The sequence below is a fragment of the Gopherus evgoodei genome, chromosome 9 (genome assembly GCF_007399415.2).
Source record: "Gopherus evgoodei ecotype Sinaloan lineage chromosome 9, rGopEvg1_v1.p, whole genome shotgun sequence".
Lineage (NCBI taxonomy): Eukaryota > Metazoa > Chordata > Testudines > Testudinidae > Gopherus > Gopherus evgoodei.
Genome location: NC_044330.1, coordinates 90,749,791 through 90,768,988, shown reverse-complemented (window position 1 = coordinate 90,768,988; position 19,198 = coordinate 90,749,791). Strand labels below are relative to the sequence as shown.

The 19,198-nt window shown below is 45.4% G+C and overlaps 1 protein-coding gene across 1 annotated transcript in view; it reads left to right on the top strand.

The window, feature by feature from the left end:
- Positions 1-17,465: 17,465 nt before the first annotated feature.
- TMEM164 (transmembrane protein 164) overlaps positions 17,466-19,198 on the top strand; it is a 95,033-nt gene continuing 93,300 nt past the window's right edge. Inside the window, exon 1 of the mRNA XM_030575374.1 lies at positions 17,466-18,037. Coding sequence (XP_030431234.1) covers positions 17,570-18,037 — 468 coding nt within the window. The 5' untranslated portion in view covers positions 17,466-17,569. The remainder of the gene's footprint in view (positions 18,038-19,198) is intronic.

The window sequence follows — 19,198 nt, the reverse complement described above, 5'->3', positions numbered from 1 at the left end:
CAATTATTCTGGTGCCCTAGGCGATTGCCTAGGCTGCCTAAGTTGTAGCGCCAGCCCTGCTGCCCCATTTGCCCATCTCAGGGCCTGGGGCAGAATACCAGTCAGATCTGCTGTAGGCAGTGCTCCCTCCCCACAGAAACCTGAAGCCATTCTCAGAGGAGGGGGGAGCTGAAGAGCCCAGCAGCTCAAGGAGATGCCTCCCCACCTGTGAGCAAAGTGGAGAGGACAGTTCCTCCCCTTGCAGCGCCTGGCCTTAGAGGGGGCTGAACACATCCTGGAGCTGCCCCCACCCAGTCTAGAAGTGAGGAGGGGACCCTGCTCCAGTCCCCTCCACCAAGGCATAGGCGGGGGAAAGACCCACAGGAGGAGCAGAGGTGAGGGTGGTGGGTAGACCTGATGCAAGGCAGAACTGACTGGGTGGGGGCAGAATTAATTGCTGGGCAGCGGATGGGCAGATGTGAGGGTAAGAGCTCCTTCAGTTGTGGTGAGAATCACCTTACCCAATACATTTTGGAGTATGGCCTACACTAATTTTCTCTCTTTTTCTCATATCCCTTCTTTTTTGTAGAAACAATTACAGTATCTTCATCCCTGCGCTATTTGAAATGTGTTCAAGTATCCTAAACTCTTTTTGATAAAGAGCCCAATCCTGTTTCCACTGAAGTCAATGAAGTCTCACCATTGATTTCAGTGGAAGCAGGATCTGTCTCAAAGCCACAACCGGACTGATAACAGGGAGCAATTATCCTGATCCCTTGCAAGAATAAATGTTTCCAAGAGTCCTGTTATTGATATTACAGGGGTTATAAGAGCACTTCCTACAGCTTGAACCCAGGAGACCCCTCAAATGTCTGTTTGATACAATCTGTAACAGCCCTTGGGCTGAAGAGCCTTGAACTAAGCCAGCCCTGATTACAAGATGAAACCCACCTGAGGGGAATCAGGTGATCTAATATAAAAGACAGCAGGAAGCTGGGGATGGGTAGCTTCAAGAGGAGTAGACAAGCATAGTTCTGGATGCAGTGGAGGAACTAGAATGAAGTGGATTATGATTTTGGATTTTATGTTGAGGACTTATTGAGGATTATTTGGATTACTTTGTGATTAAGGACTCTGAGGTCTGTGTGGAACTTCATTTGATGTTAAACCAGACTCAGAAAAGAGTGTTGTGAGCTACAGCAGAAGCTAAATGGCTATCCAGATGAAGCTACTGAGGGTAGAGTGCCTGTCAAAGTAACCCCTGGTCAGTTGCTCAGGAAGTGGCTACATCTCTATATAGTCAAATATCTCCTTGGTCTTTATTGCTGCTACCTGTGTTTTGGGCTGTAAGCTGTTCAAGGCAGGGTTTGGGTTTTCCTATATATCTGTATAGTGCCTAGTGTGCTTTGGTTCCAGTGTCCTACAATTATGGTAATTGGCTTAGCTATATTTGGAGTAAAATAAGCACTCTTACAAAACAGTTGCTAATTAGCCTCCATGAGCAGGAAAATTTGTGTGACCAGTTCAGACTAGCTTCATAGAACTCTCACAGCAGTGTCAGCAAAATCCACTTAATGAAAGACAACATAGCTAATTGTCAGAATAAATTCTCATTGACTGAGCAGCAGTCTCCAGAGTCACTCTTGCTTTGCAACTTGGAAGAGAGAATTTTATGCTCATCATGTGAAGCACAGTCCATTGTATGCCTACTGTATAAATCCCAAATAGTTATTAACAAAAGAATGCCTGTTTTATCAAAATTTTGGGGGATGGTTTTTAAAGCCACTTTGGGATGCATAAGTGATACTAAGTAACCTTAAATGGCTGAAGAAGATGTCTCTGCTGGCAGAAAGCTCCTAGGCCAGCCACTGCCCCTTCCTCCCCAGGGTAAGGGCAGGGGGTGCCATTCTGGAGATGATGTGCAGCAGAACTCTGCTCAATTCTCATTTAGCCTAAGTTACAGCTGCTCCTGTGCAGGGCTAGTCAGAGCCAGTTTACAGCTTCCCTCATCCCCAGTCATCAGCTTCCTATAGCAGCCCCCACTGCCCTGGAGCATTAGTTAAAGCTAGGGCAGGGTGGCAAATCTGCCCCTAATGCTCGTTCCTCTTTAATAGTGGGATGGGCGTATTTGGAGCACAGTTAACTGGCTCCTTTTGTGGATTGCTCACAAAGATGCATCACTAGCTGTATTTTGTATTTGTGTCCCTTCAATAAGCAAATTAGTCAGGTGCAGTTATAAAGTAATTCTTTAGTAGACTATATAACTAAATAGGACAGGCCAATTTACAGGAGTTCCATCTCCTCTCAATTTACTCGGAGGCTCTTTGTCCAGCATGTTTCTCTTCTTCCTCAATAAAAGCTGGAAAAAACATTGTGAAATACTTCTCCGTGTTATCTTAATCTAGGAAGGAAAAAGACACTTGCCCGTTACAAGGACTAGCAGTGATTTGCATTGCTGTAAACATTGGAAAGAATGGGATCATGGCAAAATGGTCCCCATCTAAAGTACTTGCAAAGGCATTTAAGTTAGCAAGGAATTTCCTAGGGACTCCTTGAACCAGGAGTAGAGAGTTGCACAAATGTATTATTGACTTCCAAAGGCAAAACAAAAAGACTTTATGGTAGACAAGATACATGCCAATAAAGTTGCACTAGTTTCTATTAGTAACCATCAGCTTTCTATTTGCTTTTGCAAGCAATGCAATGTGTTGACTTTGATCTCTAAAGTCTTGTATGGTTTGGACCCTTGTTTCTTTACAGATCATGTCTCTCTGTGTAGCATAATAATAATAATTGAGATCAGCTGGTATGGTCCCTAGGTATTAACGTCTGGGGTTTGTGACAGAGTGTTCAGAGATGGAAACCCACTATACCATAGAAATCAATTCACCAACCTGTTTGTTGACTCTCAGGACACAGTCTAAAGTTTTGCTGTGCATGTGCTGGCAGGCCCAAAGATGGGTGAATTTTATAAAGCTATAAATAAATAAACCCAGGAAAATCATTCAAGTTTGACCTTCATTCTGAATGAATCTACCATCCATGTCTTTAAAGTTTCAATTCTCTGTTGTTTGCTATTCATGTAGTAATTCTTATAATCTGAGTGAGGAGAAAAAATACCTCTTCCATTTAGTTGTCTGTCAATATACTGTTATGGAAAACTCAGTTTTTTGTATAAATGTCATATTAGATTTTTTTAATCCTTAAAATCCATCTACAATTTTCCTTTAACATTTAGCTTTTTGCTTTAGCATTTAATGACAAACCCCTGAAGCCACAGCTAAATGTCACAACAAAAAAAATTGGTGGTTGAGCTCTTCAGAAAAAGGAAATGAAGGAGAAAAACCCTTCCTTATGCTAATCACTGATATTATTCATTCTCCTTCTCTGATAGGCAAGTTTCATTGTTTTTAAACAGAGTGGCAATGATCTTCAATACGGTCTCACTGAAAACAGCGAGCCCAGTAAGCAAGTAATAAAACAGAGCAAGAATTTCAAATGAAGTCAGATGCTGTTGTTGTCTTCCCCTCCCCCCACCCTGCCATGTAGTCATTGCATCACATACTAGGGGAAATCAGAGATGAATTTGATCTGTTGTGACCTATGTATAGCTGTTTCCAAAAGACTACCTCTCACTGTGCATCATGCAGTAACAGCTCTGTTCAGTGCAGACACAGCAACAAACAGAGGAGCTTTAGTATGGATTCCAGAGGCGATTGTTCTCAGGGAAGGCGTTTTGGCTTAAAACGCACTATTTCTGGAGTGAGGCTTGTCCCCCCCTATGGAAAGATGCAAAACTTGCCTTTTTAATAAGGACAAAGACACATAGCAATTCCTAGAGTGGATCAGAACCATAGTCCATTTAGTTCAGTATCTTGTCTCTGACAATGGCTAGTATCAGATGTTTCAAAGGAACAAACCTCCCAACAGCCAAGACTCTGATCCTGCAAAACACACGTGCTGAAGCATATTAGTCCAACAGGGGTCAATGGAACTACTCAAGCTAAAAGTTAAGCATGTTTGCAGGATTGAGGCTCAACTACAGTAAATGGTTCTAATCCTAGTATGTGAGAGGAACATAGAATCAATCTTCTTTATCATGTTTTTTGAGGTACTTAAATTAATGTAATGGCAGCTACATACTGTTGTGATGAGCACTTTAAAAATTTGTAATTTTTAAAGGAAGCATAATTGTTCTCTTTTAACAGATTCAGTTCTCCATACTCATTTGAACTATAGTATTTTCCTGATATGCTCAAAGGATATTTAGTACAGCTCTGAATCCTTTATCACAGGGACCTACAAAGAAATGTGTCCGGTTCTCAGAAGTGTCCTGGGAGTTGCATCAGTGTCATCAAAGAAAACAATTTTGCCTGTTTGCTCTAATATGGGCAGAATGGCTAGGCTCCAGAGGAAAATTTAACCAAGTTTTTCTGTGTCTCTTGTACATAAGATGTTTGTTTCCTTTCTCTTTTGCAGCTAATTTTTTTGTTCCTATCAATGCTGTTGTGTTTTTGTAGGGAGGAAAACTAATGTAACCTCTGGAAACAAATGACAAATGTTCCACTGAAAGCTGGTTCACACATTTTGATCTAAACAGATTCACTTGCTGCTTTATAACTAAACCTTGAGCTCACTGATTTAAAAACATGAAGCTTTGACATGCCTTTTTTAAGCATCTATTTTGGATGCTTTGTGTTGACATTTAATTATTTTGATACTCCCTGGCATGTGTTCTTGCTACATTATCTGACAGAAATATGGATAAATGGAGCATCCTACTCACTTATCTTCCTAGAAGATACATGCTAATAAGTCCACATGAGAGGAAATCAGCAAGTATGCTACTTTCTGGGCTTTTCAGTTGAGTAAACAAGCCTTTCTTTCAATTCATTAAACAAATGTACTTTGTCAATGACTTAAGGTGCATAACATCAGAATGATTAATGACAGAATCACTATGGAACTGGATTTATGATGGCCTGGGGAAGGTTGGACTGGGCTCGCCCATTATGGCTTAGCCAGAAGGAATAGGAGATGACCTCTAGGTTGTTCTGGTTGCAAAGGTAACCTTCTAAATGGGAACCAGACTTACAACAATGCAGCAATATTTGCCTGACTCTGCGGAAAGCTTGACATAATTGATAGGTGTAAGTAGTCCCAGTTTCTCAGCTAAGTGTTTACATTGGAGACTGTCACAGTTCCAGGATTAACTGGACCTCTCTGGTCTCCCTAAGGGCACCCCCATAGGTCTCAGGCTGTCATCTCTCTGTGCATGAGCCTGCACTCCTCTCCCTCCAGACTGGAGTTCTAGACTTGTAGTACCCCTTACCACTTGCTGTGCTTATACTAGCAGCTCGGACGTTAATCTAGTGCCTGTAGTTCCCCTGTCTTCTAGGGGCTAGGACAGTTTTTACCAGTGACCAGCCAACCTTCACAAAAGCTTGTACATCTATTTGGGACAAAAGCAATAGAGAAGAAAACTTATTAAACAGTCTTCACTCATGCTCAGCTTACTATATGTTTTCCATCTTCCACATGCAGACCCTGGTAGGTTCCCAAATTCCTTCAAAACCTTTCAGCAGTGTGTTGTGCTCTTGATTAAAGTTAAAGATCCTTACTTGGATCAAGTGAGGGTGGTCAGATCAGACTGATACAGGTTTGGGTCCTTTGTTTCAGTAGGCCTCCTCAAACAAGTAAAACTAGTCAAGGACTGTAACCCTAGAGGCTGAAGCTTCAAAGGGTGGGTGTCTGCATAACTCGTATTGAGGCTTTGTATTAATCACTCCCCAGTGATTCCAGCTTCCACAGGAAACCCACCCAGCAAACCAGGACCACAAAGACACAACACTCATTGATGGAAATATCTGACTATTCCATGTGCTCATAGCATCTGGCACATCTCAATATAATAGTCTTTAAAGTTTTCCATGCTTCCAAGGTCTCATATCTGTCACATTAACACCAGTATGAACACTAACGCTATTGACTATTTCATTGCTGATCATAACATGCAAGAATGAAGAGGCATATTAAGATCTTTACAATCTGCTGAGTAGCATGTCATTTTGGTACCGTTAATGGGTGGTTCTTGTATGGGCAAAGCTAGGGAATGAACCACCACTAATTTTTTCCCCAATATGAGCCTGGCCCTGATAAGAAGATAGCTACCTAGGGACTAGAAGGCTGAAGAAATTTAGCCTTAGCTATGCACTTTAAGCCCAATATTTTGTCTGTGCCAAGAAAAAACATTGTAAAAATTAACATTTGATAGGAATGTTCTCAGTTATTTAAAAACTTTTTAAAATGAAAACAGTTTTGAAGTTTAAACTTAAGTCTATTTACCAGCCTCACTGAAGTAACATGATATTTCACTTTAGTGTTCTCATATGCTGACTAGTCTATTTGCCTTACCCTCAATAAGTAAAATGCAAAGAGTAAACGATCAATATAAATCATGGGTGCACAGTTTGTAGGCTGCCTGTAACCCATATGGCATTGTCTGCAGCACCACTGCATTTGGATAGAGTCTCATGCCTTTGGCTAGAGACTCGGGCAGTTGGTGGGCAGGAGAAAGAGCAAAGAATTTACCAAGACTGGTTACACCTGTTTGGTAGATCTTCAACTGGGGTACTACCTGGTCACCCCACAATAAAGCAACACAGAGAGAGTGCAGGGCCTGGCAAGTTGCAGTGAAAACAGTTCTCGAACCTCATCTTTGATCAAATCAATTCAGAGCAGGCTCTCAATTTTCCTAATTTTGAAATGTACAGTTTATCTGATGTCATTCCTATGCCCCTTAAATGGCAACCAAAAGTCTAGGCATGGAGTGAAAAGAGGTAGGGTGTCAGCAGAGAGGAAAGGCTCAAGGGTTTTGGTTTCCTATTCTGCTCAGATACAAATACCAGGATTTTCCAGATAATATAAGTGCTATTGCTTTTAGGAAGGACTACCAGTTTTCTATAGATGCACACAAGTTGAATACATTCATGTTCTGTCATGGCAGCATTGTAGCCAAAATCTCAGCATTGTAACTGTTTACAGGCACACTGCAGCCTGTGACATTATGCTAAGTACCACCCTTCAGAATAGAAACCATGAGCTAAAGGGATGCCTCAACTTAGCTTCTACTGGTGCAAGTTTTGTATATGTGGTCACTTGTATGTATAAGTGACATATTTTACATGTGCTACGTTGGCTTGTGTGTTTAACAGAGGTTCTCACATGTAAATACTATCATTTGATAGTGTATGTAATTTTTGTGCTTTTAGGACTTGATACAAAGGCCAATGAAGTCAGTGGGAGTCTATCTAGATCAGGGGTAGGCAAACTTTTTCGCCTGAGGGCCACATTGGGGTAGTAAAACTGTATGGAGGACCGGGTAGGGAAAGCTGTGCCTGCCCAAAGAGTCTGATCCCCACCCCTCCCACTTCCCACCCCCTGACTGCCTCCCTCAGAATCCCCAACCCATCCAACCCCCCGCCGCTCCTTGTCCCCTGACCACCCCTCCTGGGCCCCCCTGCCCCTAACAGCCCCCGGGACCCCACCCCCATCTAACACTCCTGCCCCTGACTGCCCTGACCCCTATCCACACCCCTGCCCCTTGACAGGCCCCCTGGGATTCCCATGCCTATCCAACCCCCCCTGCTCCCTGACTGCCTTGACCCCTATCCACACCTCTGTCCCCTGACTGCCCCCCAGGATCTCCTGCCCCTTATCCAACCCCCTGGCCCTGGCCCCCTTACCATGCAGCTCAGAGCAGCATGTCTAGCAGTTGCACCGCCCCGGTCGGAGCCAGACACGCTGCTGCACTGTCCTGCAGGAGCGTGCAGCCCTGCTGCCCAGAGCACTGCCTGTGGGGCTGGGGGCTAGCCTTCCTGGCTGGGAGTTCAAGGGCCAGACAGGACGGGCCCATGGGCCGTAGTTTGCCAGCCTCTGATCTAGATCATGCCTTTAGTTTTTAACATACATTCTCCCCGTTCCTGCTGTTCTTCTCAGTCCAGCTCTTCCCCTAGCTAGCCACCAATTTCCCTCCTCCACCTGGCCACATCAGTGAGAGGCCCACTCCCCTCTGTTGTTAGTTGAGGCATAAGGTATCACTTGTAGTTTTGAAAGCTGTTCCTTTAAGAGCTGAATTTTCCAGACAGAATCTGGGCAGGGCACTGGGAAACTCTTTGTTGTTACGCACAGCTTGTTGAAACCAGATGGTGAATACTCAGGACTGGCTCTAGGGTTTCTCGCGCCCTAGGCGCCTGGCCATTTTGCTGCCCCCTGTGCTGATCCCGCAGCTCTGGTGGAGCTGTCGCGGTCGTTCCTGCGGAGGGTCCTTTGGTCCGGGCTCTGGTGGAGCTGCTGCAGGCATGCCTGAGGGCAGTCCACCGGAGCCACACGAGCAGCTGACCGTCCGCAGGCATGACTGTGGCAGCTCCACTGGAGCTGCGGACCAGCGGACCCTCTGCAGGTATGCCTGCGGCAGGTCAACCGGAACCGCCTGCCGCCCCCCTGGCAAAATGCCCCCCCCCGAATAATCCTGGTGCCCTAGGCGATTGCCTAGGCTGCCTAAATGGTAGCGCCGGCCCTGTGAATATTGCAAATCTCCTGCAAGCTCCTTAAGGCCTGAGTGATCACTAAACACTACTCCAGCTAGTCACTTGAGGGAGGACTTTGTCTCATGCATGGTCAACCTTCAAGCATGCATCTTTCAAGAGATGTGGAATGGAGGTGGGAGAAAAATGGAGAGAAAGAGACAGGGAAGAGGAGAGGAAAACAAAAGGTAGGAACACTATGGAGAAGGATGGTCTGTCGTTAAGGCACTGGGCTGAATTCAGCTCCTGGCTCACATAGACTTTGTGTGACCTTGGGCAGGTCAATAAATCTATCTGTACCTCAACTCACATCTGTAAAATGGGGATAACCACACTTCCTTTCCCCTCCCACTTTTGGGGGATGGCTCAGCTTCAATATGGTGGGGTAGGCCTATCTCCAATTATTTTTTAAATTGACAATGCCCCTGTAAGTAAATGGCTTAGAAAGCTTTACATTCAGAATCCATAACAGAATAGACTTTTATTTATTTTTAAAAAGCTATTTTTTACATATGGCATGAGACATTAAAATTATTATGTATTTTGGCTTTCCCTCAGCTAAGGGATTCTACTAAACTGTTAATCACTAAATTTTATTTTATTGCTTTGTGTATAAACTTGTACACAATAGGCCAGGAGGTAGAAATACTCGGTTGCTTTGTGTCAAGGCACGATAGATAGATAGATAGATATAATTCTATCTATCTATCTATCTATACATAAAAAACCCTTGGTGTAATTCCAGTCAATAGTTACCCATTGGGCCAAATTCATCCATGGTGTAAGCTTCATTCAGTTTCCCAAGAAACTGAACTTTTCTGTAATTTACTGCTTAAAAATATTGCTAAAATTTTTTGGAAAAAATTTATACAAGACACAAGTAAAGCTTATCGTGAATGAAAGTGAAATAGAGTATCCATTGAGTTTAGCTAGATATGGAGGGATAGATTAGTGATCTTAAAGGACAGAGTAAAATTATGCCTCATCTAGGCCCTGACTGTGCAAAGCATTTAAGAATGATTAACTTCAGTGAGACTTAAGGCAGATGCTAAAGTTAATCGTCCTTAAATACTTTGCTGAATACGCATGGACTTAGGCATGTGCTCAAATGCTTTGCTGAATTGGGATGCTAAAGAAGAGTTCCCTCAGTTTCCTGGTTTTTGTGTTGAAGATCCCTGGTCAAATCCTGACAGTTGTTTGCTGTATTTATTGTGTGGCAATGTGTTCCAGATGTCAGACTTTGTCTCTGTTCCCACGGAGTCAATGGGAGACTTACAACTGACTTATTAGGGCAGATAGGAACCTTGTATTTTCGAGAGGGAAGATATTGATATAAATTATCCTTTTAAATTCCTATATTTTGCATTTCCTCACAGATTAAGTTTAGATCTCCTTAAGGTAGGTGTCTGAGAAATACAATAAACTGAGCCACGGACAGGCAAGCAATCCTATGCCAGATATAGGAAGCACAAGCCTCAGCCACTGGGCAAACATCCCAGACATTGCATTTAGGTGATCAATTCAACTATTGACATATGAGAGGTCTGTTTACAGTGGCTCCCAGAAAAGCGATAAGCTACCCAGTGAAAGGCAGAGAAGAAACAGCAAACAGGAAAGGCTTATCATTTTGCCAGTAAGAGGATTGTATTTGCATTAGACTGCAAACTCCACAGAGAAAGAACCATGTGTTCTGATTTATTAGAGCATCATGCACATCAGCAGTAGTATGGGCCTGATTCAAATTCCACTGAAGTCAGTGAGAGTTCGATAAATGACCTGCCTTTAGGAGCAGTGTTCTTGTTTTAAAATTTTCTTGTGCTTTCCAAGGTAGGTCATGTTTTATTAATCAATGGCCGTACTGCATTACAGGAGTAATTAGATAAGCTGGGAGCTCTCACTGCTAACCAGGGGCGACTCCAGGCCCCAGCATGCCAAGCGTGTGCTTGGGGCGGCATGCCGTGGGGGGCGCTCTGCCGGTCGCCAGGAGGGCGGCAGGCAGGATGTCTTTGGGAGCCACGGGACTGGCGAGCAGCAGAGCATCCCCTGCGGCATGATGCCGTGCTTGGGGCAATGAAATGTCTAGAGCCTCCCTTGGTGCTAACTACAGGATTCATCTGAAGTCTGACTGGTCACTGTGTATTCAGGTAGAAGTAGTTTGCAGATGTGAGGATACAGTCAAACTCTTCTTGGAGCAGTACATTCCATCTTGAAAAATAACAATTTTTAAGAAGTCTGTAATCCATTTCTTCTTGATAATGTGTAAGATGAGCCCTTAATAAATCCTGAGATTTATTCACATAACTAACTTCATCTGTTACCAAGATCCTCTTTGTGCATACTAATAAAAGTCAGGGCTTTGTCTGCTGCTACTGATTCTACTTGTTCAATTTAGAAAGGGGGTTGTTATGGTCATCTTCATGATACGTCTGCTAGCAGCCTTGCTTTCTCATTCTAATGGGCTTCTAATTAATTCAATACTAAGATTAAGATCTAAGCTATTCTATAAGAACTTTCCCTGAGACTTATGCCCAGCTATAATACTGACCTTACCTAGAAGGACAGGCTAATCAATCTGAAAAAGCAAGATTTAAGTGGATCAGTTTCAAACGTGTGTAATTCTCACTGCTTTCACTTCTTCATCTTGTGACTTTGGCTACAAATTTAATTCTTCATATCTCTCTCCAAAGAAGGTTCCCTATAACACAGGATTCTATTTTTAAAAATAAACCAAAACTCCTCACATAAGAAGCTGAATGCCAAGAACACTAGGCTAGCAGTTTTGTTCTCTACCCACTTTTCTCAAAGCAATAAGACCATAGTTTATGAACACTAGCAGAGAGTATTCGGTCTCATCAGGACTGCCTATAGGATGTTTTTTTGTTTTTTGTTCTGTTCTTTTTCCCCTGCTTGAACAATTTGAAACACATCCATCCTCTTCCACTGCCTCAGCCATGTACCATAAAACTATCACTGTTGCTACAAACAACACCCAGATCTGCTTTATTGCAGAGACAGCAGCCCAATTCCCTGTTAGTACGTTTCTTCCAATCTTCTCATCTTTTGCAGTGTCTATATTCCATCTCAGGGACTTCTTTCCAAAATTCTTCTTTTGTGAAGAGAAACTGACCTACTAAGCTTATTAATATGCTATTTTAAATTCAGCTGTGTAGCATTTATCTTACAATACATATAAATGTGGAGCTGGAGGGGACCTTAAGAGGTCACCAAGTCTATCTCCCTGTGCTGGGGTGGGACCAAGGTGTTTGTCCAACCTGTTCTTAAAAGCCTCTAATAATGGGGATTCCACAACTTCTCTTGGAAGCTGTAGTCTTATTGGAAAACCTGGGAGGTTGGCATGGGTTAAAAGCAGCCCTGGAGAGGCTGTGGCTGGGAAAAGCAGTGAAGGCAGCTGAGTGAGTAGCTGACCACAGGTGTGGCAAACACAATCAGGGCCCAGCTGGCCCTGATAAGAGGGCTGTGGAGCAGGAGTTGTGAGGAAGTCTCACTCTGGCCCTGGAGTAAGATGTCTGAAGCAGAGCCATGCTGGGGAAGGGCAAAGAGAGCTGATGAGCTCTAGCCTGGTAAACTCCCAGGCTACAGGCCTTGTTTAAGGCCAAAAGGTACTGGGGCTGCAGAGGGGCAGCCTGGGGATAGGCAAAGGGAGCAGGTCCAACCCCCTTGCTAGTGATGAGTGGCCATTGCAGACTGCAGTTTGCCCCAGGGAAAGGGGGCTGATGATGACTGGCAGTAGCCACTGAGGCAAGGTGGGGCTTAGGGGGCTGGCAGTTCCCCTGGGTGAGGAGACCCAGAGTGTGGGAATACTGCTGGAGCAGAACCCTGAAGTAAAGGGGCACCGGGGTCTGGGAGGGACACAGGGCCTGAGGCAGGCAAGCCATCAGCCAACAGAAGGCACTTTGAGGCTAGAAAGAGCTAATTCCCAGATGACCACTAGGAGATGCCACACTGGTGAGTCAGCGGTTTGCTACAGAAGCCTATTCCAGAATGTAACTGCCCTTATAGTCAGAAAGCTTTTTCTAAAATCTAATCTAAATCTCCCTTGCTGCAGATTTAAGCCCATTATTTCTTATCCTACTATCAGTGGACATAAAGAATAATTGATCACCATTGTCTTCATTGGAGTCCTTAACATATCTGAAGACTGGGAGAAGTAGAACAGTCTGCTTTTAAACACAGGAGGATAACTTTTTTTAATTTTTTTAAGATGATAAAGAGTTAGAAAACCTCTCAAATATAACCACTTTTTAAGCATTGTAAGAATAAATTAAAGCATCCCTTTGGCTTCAAAAACAAACACAGAAATGTTCATCTTAGCATTTCAAGGAACAGGAGACAGATGGCATACTATCCCCCCACCCTTTTTATGCTGCTAAATGATGCAGTGCACCCAGTATTTCCAAAAGTATTCCATAAGTGGTAAGGTAAGGAAACCAAGAAAATAAATAGCATTAAAACATTCCCTCTCCTCAAAGAATATTCATTGCAATAAAAACATATTTGCCTTTTGTTAAAGATAGAATTTGTTTTAACGGAAAATCAACTGCAACATTGTTTAAAACAAATCTTCAAACTTTCATACATTATAGTATAATTGTAACAATTTTCGCACTTCACTGCTGCTTCACATTCAACAACTTCATTAACTGTACAAAGTTTTCCAGACCTTATATTATAACTAAGAATAAATACTGCCCCAGAAATTAAGTGTTTACCTCTGAAACCTGTTCTAATATTAATCTGTAAAAATCTTAATGGCACAGAGGTCAAGTTTCTATAACTTTGTAACACACGGGATGACAAAACATCCTGATTTTGAAGAAGAATTCTCTATCTGAGGACTGGTACGATACTTTACCACAATGATTAAATTTGTAAAAAGACAGTTCATTGACATGTCCTTAAATACTAAAATTTAAACTAATGTTTTTAGAATTATTATTTTACAAAAGTAAGTTTGAAATACCAGATTTTTACAAACAGATAGTAACATTACTTTCATATTTTTCTAAATGCTAGGTATGCCAAGTCTCTAGATCAGTGGTGGGAACAGCAAACTGCAGCCACTGGGAGCTGTGGGCAGCTGTGCAAATGTAAATAAACCTTCTGGTGGCCTGCCAGCAGATCACTCTGATGGGCCATGTGTGGCCCGCAGTTTGCTCACACTGCTCTAGATTTTAACACAATTTTCCTGTTCTGCAACACAAGTTAAGAATATGAAAGACAGGATACTAAGGGGATATATAGAAAACACCCACATCATTAATAAACTTTACTCTTCCTCCTACAGCTTCCTTATGTAGAAGTCTGTCAATTACTAGATGCAAAATACCAACTAAATTCCTCTTTTTTTTGACCTTGCCTCAGCTCAAAATCCATATTAATGCCTCAGTGCTTAATAATACTCAGCACCTTATAAGTTCAGGCCCTCTGGTACTGTCATCTTGTATGGATTTACTTAAGTCCCATGCTAGCCAGACTACTCTATAATTATAGGATGCAGGCTTTTTCTGTCCAACTGACTTCCTATCCATCTCAAAATTCAATTCAAATTGAATTGAAAATGTCCTAGTTTTCAAATTTACGGAGTTACACAATTCTGTCTATATAACAATTCAGCATTTCTATACCACTTAACCAGTTCATCACCCACACCCCCGTACAGATAACAGCTTTATTTACTGATGAGAAAGTTCAGATAGAGGTAGCTGGGGCAGGAGTTTCTGCCTCCCACTCCCATGCTGAGATCACTGGACAAAACTGGTCCGGTAATGTTAATATCCACCTATTTCCCCACCTTCTCATTCCACAACACCAACCCTAAGAGAGAGGTTTTTGGGAACTTTTGGTGGGACGGAGTGGGTAAGGAAGAGTAGAAAGTATGTTCCATTCACTACTGTTATCTCATTCTATCTAGAGCTGTACAGCCATACATTGTGCTGGTGGCTTCCTGGCTCCATGTGTCCTTCCCACCACTACATCTACATCATGTATTCAAGAAGGTGTGAGTGAAAAAGAAAAACAAGTCTGGTGCTGCTGTGTCACACAGAGTGCGGGTTTATTTATAGAGCAACAGGAAAAAGTGTGTTAATAAACAGAAAAAACCAACCATATACCTTTTTTAAATCCATATCTTTAAATTCTCTTGCAATTTGCACTGTTCCATAGCCCTCACCTGCAAAGGCCAACTTTTTGACGAATCTTTTTGCCAAACAGAAATACAATAGTTGCTAAATAACGTAAGAGAACCCTTGTACAAAATTCTTATCTTTATTGTCTCTCATTTTTTGTTCACAGTTGACTTAAATAATAAGCACATATTGTGTGGTTTTTCAACAAATAGTTGTCACGTGGTTTAGGCAAATAACTTCCTCTCTATTTTAATGGAGGGAGGGGGGAGACTGAGGCAGAAAGAGAGTAAATAACTTGCCCAGGGTAGCACTGGAGTCCGTGGCAGAGCTGACAGGAAGTTCTAGCATAACTACAATGAAAGTGGTCTTATTTACAAATCCTTATATGTACTAGTTTGCCTTTGCAGTTATTTTGAAAATGGAATGTACCTGATGCTGACAGTTAAAAAGATGATGAGGGGCCTTAACTGTTACACTAGAATACAGAACTGGCACACACATGCTATAATGAGACAGACAGTACAAGTTTGTTCGCAGTACAATATGCCTCAAGTAGTGACAGCGTTATTATTTTTAAGTTGAGGTTGGCAGCAAGAATTGGCTCAGATCACCATGCACCCTCGGTGGAACCTCTGAGAAAAGTTCTGTCAGATGAGACAGTTGTCTAGATATGTTCACTTAAAGTCCTGCCAAGTTTGACAGCATACCCTTAATCCCACAGTTCTACTTTAGTACTTATCTTTCCTATGGCAGCAAAATTATATATACACATTTTATAAGTACACTACACAGCTACAAGCCAGATGTAGTTGGCTCTTGCCAGTTCTTAGAACCAAATTTGCAAAATGAGGGTTCAATTTTGTGCATATAATTTTGCATACACAGTGATTTGCAGTGCTAATGCGCACACAAAATTCACTCTGTGTATACTGAGTATAAGTGGAGACCGAGTCAATTCTGTTTGAGAACAGAGCAATAGTAAACAAAAGTTGCCCTTAATGGTTGTGAGCACTTTTAATATATGCAAATGACGGTGGGGTGGGGTTGGAGCCCCTTTTGAAAATTTGGCCTTTAATGGTGCAGTAGGTGAAGTAGCAGGCTGCTACATCTACTATGACCTTTTGCTTTGGAGGCACTTGCAATAGGAGCTGGTCCTTCTCATGGTAGTTGTGCTGTTTTTGTTGAATTGATTCACCAAGATCTACAATTATGGGCATGAAGAAAACAACCTCATCCATGCCAGCATTTAATACAGGAAACAGCTCTATTAATTCCATTGCAGAAGCCTTGTGTGGTTGGTGGTTTTGTTTTTTTGGGTGGTTTGAAAACAGCAAGAGGGAATCCATCCATCTACCTTTTTTCACTCTCTCCCTGCTCCTGTGCCTTGGATTAAAACAAAACACGGGGGCATTTTAAAGATGTCTGAGGTAGTTAGGACATAAAGGCAGTGGCGGCAGAAGCAAGCAGCAGCAGGTTGGGCCAGTAGCACTGGAACAGTTTTTATAGTGGGGGTGCTGAAAACCATTGAACCAAACTGTAAAGCCTGTCTATGAGGAAACCACTTCAAGCCAGGGAGGTGCTGCCACACCCCCAGTTTCAGCACCCCAGGGTTGGGGTGAGTAAAAGAGGAGGCAAGAAGTGGGGAGGAGAGTGAGGGCACAAAGAGGTGGGTGACGGAGTGGTGAAGGACAGGGAGGAGGAAACTGGCAAAGGAGAGTGCAGGAGGTGAGCGAAGGAAGGTGAAGAGTTGAAGGTGGGTGCCGGGGTGGTGGTGGTGGTGAGTGCAGGAGGAGAAAAGCGGGCACGGGGGGGGGTGAAGGGAGAAGGAGGCAGCAGTGCTGAACGGGGGTGAGGGGAGGAGAAGAAGGAGGGCACGGGGGTGAGGGCTGAAGGAGGCAGCAGGGCTGAAGGGGAGGAAGGCAGGCAGAGGGGGGTGAGGGGAGAAGGAGGCAGCAGCGCTGAACGGGCGTGGGGGAGGAGAAGGAGGGCACAGAGGGTGAGGCGAGGAGGAAGGAGCGCACGGGAGTGAGGACTGAAGGAGGCAGCAGCGCTGAACGGGGGTGGGAGGAAGGAGGGCACGGGGGTGAGGGGAGAAGGAGGCAGCAGGGCTGAACAGGATTGAGGGGAGGGAGGAGGAAGCAGGGCATGGGGGTGAGGGGAGAAGGAGGCAGCAGGGCTGAACAGGATTGAGGGGAGGGAGGAGGAAGCAGGGCATGGGGGTGAGGGGAGAAGGAGGCAGCAGGGCTGAAGGAGGCAACACGGCTGAACGGGGGTGAGAGGAAGAGGAGGAAGGAGGGCACGGGGGTGAGGGGAGGAGGCAGCAGGGCTAAACGGGGGTGAGGAGAGGAAGGAGGAGGCAGGAGGGCTGAACGGGGCTGCGGGGAGGAGCAGGAAGGCTGACGAAGGGGGAGGAAGTAACAGCAGGAGGGCGGAGGGAGCAGCCGGAGCGGGGGGCGGAGCGGGCGGCTCGGCGCAGCCAATCGGGCCCGGCTTACCCATGTCTCGGTGTGAGTCAGGCACGTCGGTGGGGTGATGTTGCTCTGCCGGGCAAGGGCCGGGAGAGCCGCCAGCGCCACACGCGGGACGCGGCAGGGGTGGGCGCCCCCTGCTGCCTGCACCCGGTGCTGGCCCCGGGCCTGCCCGCTCCCGGCCCGCTGAGGTATCAGACCCGCCCCCGCAGCGCAGGGGGCGGGGCGCGGGAGTGGACACCGACGGGAGGAAGGGGGCTGGGCCCGGGGGCGGGGCTGCAGGGTCCCCTCCCGCGCTGAGTGGTTTCCTCTCTGCAGATTCGCCGGGGGAGCAGGGCTCGGGGCTGCCCGGCTGGATACGGCTAGCTCCTGCCGGGGGTCCCCGCTTTTCATGCTCCGCCAGCCCGCCAGCATCCTGGCTTGGGTCCCGCCCTGGTCCGACCTGCTCCGGGGCAGCGAGGGCGAGCAGGAGACGCAGCACCGCGCCATGGCCCGCTACAGCCTCGGCAACCTCCTGGACTGGCTCTACGGCGGGGTGGACCCCAGCTTCGCGGGCAACGGGGGGCCAGAGTGTGCCGCCTTCCTTACCCCGCAGCAGCGCCTGCTGGAGAGCCTGGTCTTCCTCACCGTGGGCGTCCTGGAGATCCTGGTGTCCCTGCGGAAAATCAGGCGGCAGCTGCACTCCAGGGAGGAGGGAAACCATCCGGCTCAGCAACCCCAGGCCAAGCAGGAGAGCCTGGGCAAGAACCTGCTGCTGGTGGCCCTCTGTCTCACCTTTGGCCTGGAGGTGGGGTTCAAGTTTGCCACCAGGACGGTCATCTATCTGCTGAACCCCTGCCACGTGGTCACTATGTTGCAGGTAAGAGTTGTGTGTCACCTCTGTCCAGGCTGGGAAGTTGGAGTCAGCCCCCTTCTCAGCTCACTCACCTTATGCTTGAAGGAAGAGAAACCAGCAAGAGGTGCCTTGCCAAAACCCACCTGTTAGGATGTTTAAAAATCTCTCACTATTTATTTCCTTAAAAACATCTTGAATAGATTGGGTATTATTTGAAAGTTTGAAATACTCTGATCGACTTTTCGCTCTTATATTGTCTCTGGCCCTGATGGAGCAAAGATTTAACCTGTTTACTTAACAGTATATACACTCAGAGCAGTTGTGTTGACTTCAATGGGCTTCTTTATACCCATACTTAACTTTATATATTGCAAGTTATTGTAGGAGCAGAGCCCTTGTTTTCATCTTGTATTTGTTCCTGCTGAGAAAATGAAAAGAAACTAGTCAATTTCATTTCCTGGTTCTGATACACCGGTCCAGGGCTGTAGTGTTAGAGTTGCAAACACAGCAGGGGAGTGTGTGTGTGTAAGAACTGTCTTTACTGGATTTTTTTCAGTGTCATGCATACTTCCTTTAGTTTTAGGCTTTATATATGTTCATAAATTTTTTTCACCATCACAAGATAAAATGGTACAAATATCAGGAATTCAAGATCTCTAATGTTTAATAAGCAGTTATATCGGGGAGGCAAACTACGGCCTGCAGGCCCAATCCAGCCTGCAGGATTGCCAGCCCCGTGGTGCAGTGGGGCTAATGCAGGCTCCCTGCCTACCCTGGCCCTGTGCTATTCCCAGAACTGGCCAACACCATGTCCCTGTGGCCCCTGGGAGGGTGGGGCAGGGGGCAGAGGGCTCTGTGTGCTGCTGCCCGCAGCTCCCATTGGCTGGGGAATGGGGAACCGTGGCCAATGGGAGCTTTGGGGGTGGTACCTGCAGGCGAGGGCAGCATGTGGCAGAGTTACCTGCCCTGCCCCATCCCCGAGAGTCACTGCTGGATATGCTGGCCACTTCCGGGAGTGGCACAGGGCCAGGGCAGACAGGGACCCTGCCTAAGCCCTGCTGCATGCTGCTGTGTCTCCAGAGCTGCTGGAGGTAAGCTGCGCCAGAGCCCGCACCCTGCAGCCCTCCTGTGCCCCTCACCCCTGCCCTGAGCCCCCTCTTGCACCCCAACCCTTTGCCCTGAGCC